The sequence below is a fragment of the Myotis brandtii genome, unplaced genomic scaffold (assembly GCF_000412655.1).
Source record: "Myotis brandtii unplaced genomic scaffold, ASM41265v1 scaffold754, whole genome shotgun sequence".
NCBI lineage: Eukaryota > Metazoa > Chordata > Mammalia > Chiroptera > Vespertilionidae > Myotis > Myotis brandtii.
This window is the reverse complement of record NW_005371012.1, coordinates 1039946-1046260: the sequence shown is the minus strand read 5'-3', so window position 1 is coordinate 1046260 and position 6315 is coordinate 1039946. Positions and strand designations below refer to the sequence as shown.

General features: G+C 50.8%; 1 protein-coding gene and 1 long non-coding RNA gene across 3 annotated transcripts in view; one reads left to right on the top strand and one right to left on the bottom strand.

The window, feature by feature from the left end:
* RNF186 (ring finger protein 186) overlaps positions 1–2069 on the top strand; it is a 2546-nt gene extending 477 nt beyond the window's left edge. The window contains exon 2 of the mRNA XM_005883048.2: positions 3–2069. Coding sequence (XP_005883110.2) covers positions 3–461 — 459 coding nt within the window. The 3' untranslated portion in view covers positions 462–2069. The remainder of the gene's footprint in view (positions 1–2) is intronic.
* Positions 2070–2224: 155 nt separating this feature from the next.
* Positions 2225–6315, bottom strand: part of LOC102246827 — an 8304-nt gene continuing 4213 nt past the window's right edge. For both annotated transcript variants that reach the window (XR_001359956.1, XR_001359955.1), the window contains 2 exons: positions 3303–3501; positions 2225–2882 (listed from right to left, as the gene is read on the bottom strand). This is a non-coding gene — a long non-coding RNA (uncharacterized LOC102246827). The remainder of the gene's footprint in view (positions 2883–3302; positions 3502–6315) is intronic.

Here is a 6315-nt window from a genome sequence, read left to right as displayed (position 1 = left end):
TCTGCGGCCTGCGTGACCAGGAGGCCGTGGTGGGGCGGCTCGCCCGGCCGTGCCCAGAAGTGTGGCTCTGTCCTCAGGAGCTGGTGAGTCCCGCCGCCTTGACAGCAGGGCATCCCGGCTTGGCAGGAGAGGATGGGCAGGACGTGGCGAGTGCCAACCGCGTGGCAGCCCGGCGCCTGGTGGCACACCTGCTCCTGCTGGCCTTGCTCATCGTCCTCATCCTGCCCTTCATCTACCCCGGGATCATGCAGTGGACGCTCACCTTCATCATCGCCCTGGCCCTGCTGGTGGCCACCCTCTTCTGCTGTCACCCCCGCAGCCAGGGCAGCGGCCGGCCCTGGCCCAGGACCCTCTTCTGCGGGGAGCAGAAACACAGCGAGATCTCCTCCGTTGCCTGTGTGCACCCCGTCCAGGCACCCACAGCACCATGTGCCTCTGCGGCCCCGATATTCTCCCAGTGAACAGGGTAAGGGGCTGTGAAGTAAGGCTGCTCCCTCAGGAGACGGAAAGCCAGCCAGACTTGCAAGCTAAAGCCAGATGCTGTCTCGGGTCCAGAACTATGTGCTTGGAGGATAGACTTATGCCTGCCCCGGGGACGGCGTGGCTAAGCTGTTCCGGGTGGGGAGGAGGCACAAATGACTTGAACACTACAAGGGGGGCTCCTGTTCCTCTGATTCCAGTGCTCCAGGTTTTTCTTTCTATACCTTGAGGAAAGTAGTGCAATATTAACGTATTGAAGAACCAATAGAACCAGAACTCCTCTTTTGTAATTGTTTTGTAATTTATGCAGCTGGTTTTATTTTATTGCTTGGTTGGGGGCTGGGTTTTTGTGTTTGGGGTAGTTTGCTCATATTTCTGGCTGCTACACGATTTCCCTCCTGGGAAGTCAGAGCTCATGGGACGTCCTCCTGTGTCCCCGCCAATGCTGTCCATCTCATGCCCACCCCACGTTGCCAAAGGTCCCAGCAGTTTGGGTCTTCCATGGAGTCGCCACGCCATCCCTCCCCCCAAGAATGGAAGGAGAGAACTTGTATGAAGAAGTGGTACTTCTGATGCCAGCAGGAGCCCCCACATTTAGTTGGCAGAGCTGGGGAGTGGGGAGGGAATGCGGGTGGAATTTCCCTCAGCATCCCTCACCAGGATTTCCCAGTTCCGTGTCTTCTGGCCCTGACTTAACAGAGACTCTCAGAGTGGCAAGGGCTTCCCCCATGCCGGCCCAGCTGCCCACCTGATGCACTGCCCCACACTCCAGAACTGGCAATTATGAGCGCTGCTTTCTTTATTATTGCGTCTCGCTTTCCATTTGAGCATTTGTCATAAAGATAAGAGGCCTCGTAAACGCAGCGGTCCTCTCCAACAACCCCACCTTTCCCACCTCGCCCTGAGAGTGGCAGTCATCTGAAAGGCGCCTGTGTTTTTTCTCGGTCATTTCTGCTCCGTAGCATGGAGGAATGACCTTCCACGGTCACCCAGGTCAAGCCTCAGCTGGGGAGACCCGTGGGGTGCAGGGGAGTAGAGGCTGAGAGATGACACGCTATTTCCTTCCAAAGCCATAATAGGAAAGCAGACTTGAGACCTCAGATGGGTTCCCCGAGCACAATCCATTGTCCTGTCGCTACGCTTGACAGTACCTTTGTCGGGAGGGAGGTGAGAACTCTGTCACCGGTGCACAGGGGGTGGACCCTGTGTTGTTGAACCAGGTCCTGCCTCTCAGAGCTTCACTTTCCCCGAAATGAGCTGGTAGAACTGGAATATTCCTAACACCCCTGCAGCCCAGGAGCTCAGGGCACTGCCGAGCCCCCAAACAATGCATGGGCCACATCCCCTGTGGCCTCATGCAAAGAAAGGTCAAGATACAAGTGTGGGTGCAATTAGCTGTTCTTGAAATCTGGGTGCCTCCCTTTTAACTCGGTGACACCCACGCTATTGGCTTTATGGACTCCTGGTGCTGAGAGAGAATGTGTGAGTGAATGCGGGCATGCGTTGCCCACACTGTTAAGCCAAGGCCAAGTGGAACCCTGTCTCACCCTAGCTGGTTTGGCTCAGTGGATAGAGCGTCAGCCTGTGGACTGAAGGGTCCTGGGTTCAATTCCAGTCAAGGGCATGTATCTCAGTTGCAGGCTCCTCCCTGGCCTGGGCCCTGGTCAGGGCTCATGCAAGAGGCAACCAATCGATGTGTTTCTCTCACATTGATATGTCTCTCAATCTTTCCCTCTCTCTTCCACTCTCTCTTAAAAATCAATGAAAAAATTCTTGGGTGAGGATTTAAAAAAAAACACAAAAAAACGAAGAAGAAAAGAACACCCTGCCTCCCCAGGAGGAGTTAGTGACAATAATTGTTTGTCATTTCCTGCGCTGGCCTTGGGCATGTGTGCTTTGGGATGGGTGCCAGTCGGGTAGGCAAAGAACATTCTCTCTCCACTCACCACCATTCCTATTCCATCTAGTTCTTGGACCCTCCACCAACAAGAAAATCTTCACCAAGATTTCAGTTGTTAATGACAGCACTACATTTCTACATTAATAACGGTGGGTGCATGTTTATCGAGTGCTTACTATGTGCCAAGCCCTGCCAAACTGCTTTATGTGCATTATCTAGCCGAATCTTCATGATAACCTATGCAAGTAGAGATCATTTGCTGATGAGGAGACTGAGGATCAGAGAGGTAAATTCATCTGCCTCAGGTTGCACAGCTGGCCACTCTCAGAGATCTTTCATCTCCATCATGCTGCGTCCTTTGCGTGCAGTTCCAAAACAACCAGGAAGCTGGTGGCCACTTGTGGACTTGCAAGGGAGAGTAGAAGACTAAGCTCAGTAGCCTCCAAATTCCAATGGCCAGGCACCCAGAGAGGCCAGAGAATTCCAGAACCTGTTGTCTATGCTAAAGAGACAGAAAAAAGAATGACACAAATGAGTTGGCTTTCCTACAGACTTTTACCACCCAGTCCCAGCCTCCCCTGCAGGGAGCTCTGTTGTTACATGGTCCTTAACCAATGTACCCCCCCCCCCAAGCAAAGATGTCCTGACACTGCTGTCTCCACTCCCCTGGAAGCCCAGCTGGTCCCAAAGACCTGCTGGCCCCTGCAGTATGGGGACTGAGAGCCCCGGAGGCCAGTATCAGCCCAGGCTGCCCTGCAGGGGAGCAGAGGAAACAGGCGGTGTGGAAAAAGGGTGTGAGTGGGAGAAACCAGGGAGGCAGGCCAAGGTTCAAAGCTAAGTTCTGACCTAGCGTATGACCAGTTACAGAACTTCTCTGAGCCTTAGCTTGCTCACCAGTGGAGTTGGGGAGGACACCACTCACCTCCCAGAGTTTCCATGATGATTCAAAGCGCTCCTGGATGAGAACCCTCTGTCCTAATGGGTGGCCTTTGTCATTAATCATTGACCCCGTGGGTAAATGGGTTTCCTGGGGCCTGTTCAGGGGGCTGGCTTTGATGATAGGATAGAGTGGAAACATTGTCCAGGGCAGGTGATCTGGTGGAGAACTTTGTGCTTAGGTCCTAAGGGGAAGTCCAAAGGATGAAGAATTGGGGGGGAGGGAGGGTCGGGCAAATTTCACCCCCGTCAGACCCATCTCCCAATCTGTGGCCTTGCAGTCAAACACACCTGCCTTGAATTCTAGCTTCAGCACCTACACGTCACCTTACCTGTCTGAGTCTCAGGTTCCTTAGCCATGAGACAGACTTACAATCCCTATTTCATAGGGTTGCTGGAGGAATTAATGAAATAACCCTTGGTGAGCATTCAAGATCGTAAGGAGGTAAAGCAGAGAAATGAAAAAAAAAAAAAAACAAGGAGAGAGAGAGGGTCGGGTTCTAGCAAGATGAGAACAGATTCCTCTTATTTTATTCGATCTTACTAAAACCTGGCCACTAGAATTCACCTCCCCGTGACCAGCCTCAGCAGCAGCCGTGTCCTCAGCAAAATATAAGAAAACAATCATGGCTAACACGATTCTAATGCACTGTGGGAAGTATATTGCATGTGTTAAATTACCTCTGCTATGAGGTAGATACTATGATTACCCCCAAATTACAAACAGGGATAACTGAGGCACAGAGAAGTTAAGTAACTTGCTGGAGAGCACACAGCGAGGCAGTGGTGGGCCAAGAGTAGACTGCAAAGGCCCAACTCCAGAGAGTAGACTTGGAGTCACTTTGCTGTATCAAAAGGAACATTTCCGGCACATCATAAGCACTCAAGGTATGTGGGCCCCCTGGCCTGGAGGGTAAAGAATTAAGAAGAGCCCTAGCAGGCTTGGCTCAGTGGATAGAGCATCAGCCTGCGGACTAAAGGGTCACAGGTTTGATTGAGGTCAAGGGCATATGCCTGGGTTTCGGGCTCGGTTCCCAGTAGGGGGAGAGGGGGAGCAGGAGGCAGCCGATCAATGATTCTCTCTCATCATTGATGTTTCTATCTCTCTATCCCTCTCCCTTCCTCTCTGAAATCAATAAAAATATATATTTTAAAAAAAGAATTAAGAAGAGATGGCATTCCTGCACTTGGTTATAGCTTCCTGAATTAGTGGGTGTCTGGGGCTGAGGGTTGTAGGATCCTACCTGCCCCATTACCCACCGCCGTGTTCTCATCTCACCTTCCAGCACCTGTTCATGGTGGGAACCTCTTTGTAAATAACTGCAGGTAGTGTTCCAGCCTTTGCCAGAGCAATTAATTCTTTGTGGCAAAGGAAAGCCTTTCCAGGAATGAAAGACGGTCCTGCAAGTTCTCAGACTGTGGGAATAGCATAGTGCACATTCAAAGGGATATCAGATCTCTGCTCTTGAAACTGCCTGGAGCCATTCGTATGAACTTTATATTCTTGTCAGAAGATCTTGAGATCACTCTTTTAAAAGGGGGACTATTTACTGGGTCAGTGGAGAACTGTGAACAATTCAGAACACCATGAGATCTTAGGCCCACCCATGCATTTATTTATTCAACAAATATTGATTGAGTGTCTGCTCTGTTCCAAGCAGTGATCAGGGTACTTAATCTTGTTTGATAGGGCACTTTGCTGAGGAAGGAAAACTAACACGTGCAAAGCGCCTGTCATGGGTTGAATTGTGTCCCCCTCCCCAAAAGAAGCTGGGTTGAAGCCCTAACCCCACCACCTCAGAATGTGGTCTCCTTTGGAAATAGGGTTTTTGCAGAGATAATCAAGTTAAAATGAAGTCATTGGGGGTGGGCCCTGAAACGATGTGACTGGTGTCCTTATAAAAAGGGGAAATTTGGACCCTGAGGCAGACACACACAGGGGGAGGACAATGTGAAGACACACAGGGAGGATGCCATGTGACGATGAAGGCAGAGGCCAGGGTGATGCAGCAGAAGCCACGGAAAGCCAGCAGTGGCCAGCAAGCCACCAGGAGCCAGGAGACAGGCCTGGAACAGATTCTCCCACAGAGTTCTCAGCAGGAACCCACCCTGCCCACACCTCCATCTTGTAGCCTCCGGAAGTGTTGAGCCCATACATTCCTGTTGTTTAAGAAACAAGGTGTTGTGACACCTCGTATGGCAGCCCTAGGAAGCCAATAGAGGACCTGTGCTTGCACCATGCCCCTTCGCTGCGTTATTTCAAGTTAAAGCTAAAGAACTTGCCCAGAGTCTTGTAAGCACGTGAGTGGCAATATCGGGCTCATAACTGCATCTACTGGACTCCCCAGTTAGTTCTTACTTCTCCCATTCTGTGGGTGGGAAACCAAAGTTCATAGAAGCTCTGATATTCCTCCACACAAAAAATGTGCCCAATATATCAGAGATGGAGTTGGAATCGGAATCCACAATTCCTAAATTATCTTTAATCTATGCAACAGCCATAAGACAATTACTTATTACCCCCATTTCACAATGTAAAGAGTTAAAACCCAGGGCATTAAGGCACTTACTTGACCAAGGTCACAAGCGAGTGAGTGAGGTACCAGAATTTGAACTCACTGACCCCAAAGCTGTATCTGCACTTCCCACTGCTCCACACTGCTTCCGTCTGCAGCGTGTCAGCATTGAGAGGCCCACAAGCTTGTCCTTCAGGCCGCTTGACTGCCCGCCTTAAGGGCTTGTTTGCTCAAAGAGGACAAAGCTACAGGGGACACTTGTCTTCTCTTCTTTCCTTTGACTGTCTTATATTCAGCCACCCCCCTCCACTTGCCCTACTCCCCCTTTTCCCTTTCTAAGAAAACTGCCCTCTGGTTAATTTTATCGAAGTTCTCCTACTACACCAACTGGGGTTCTTGGTCCTTCTTCTACCCATCTCCTATTTCTCCTGAGGTGGTCACATGATATAGGTCACATGATCTTTCCCAGAACTTGAGGCTAGT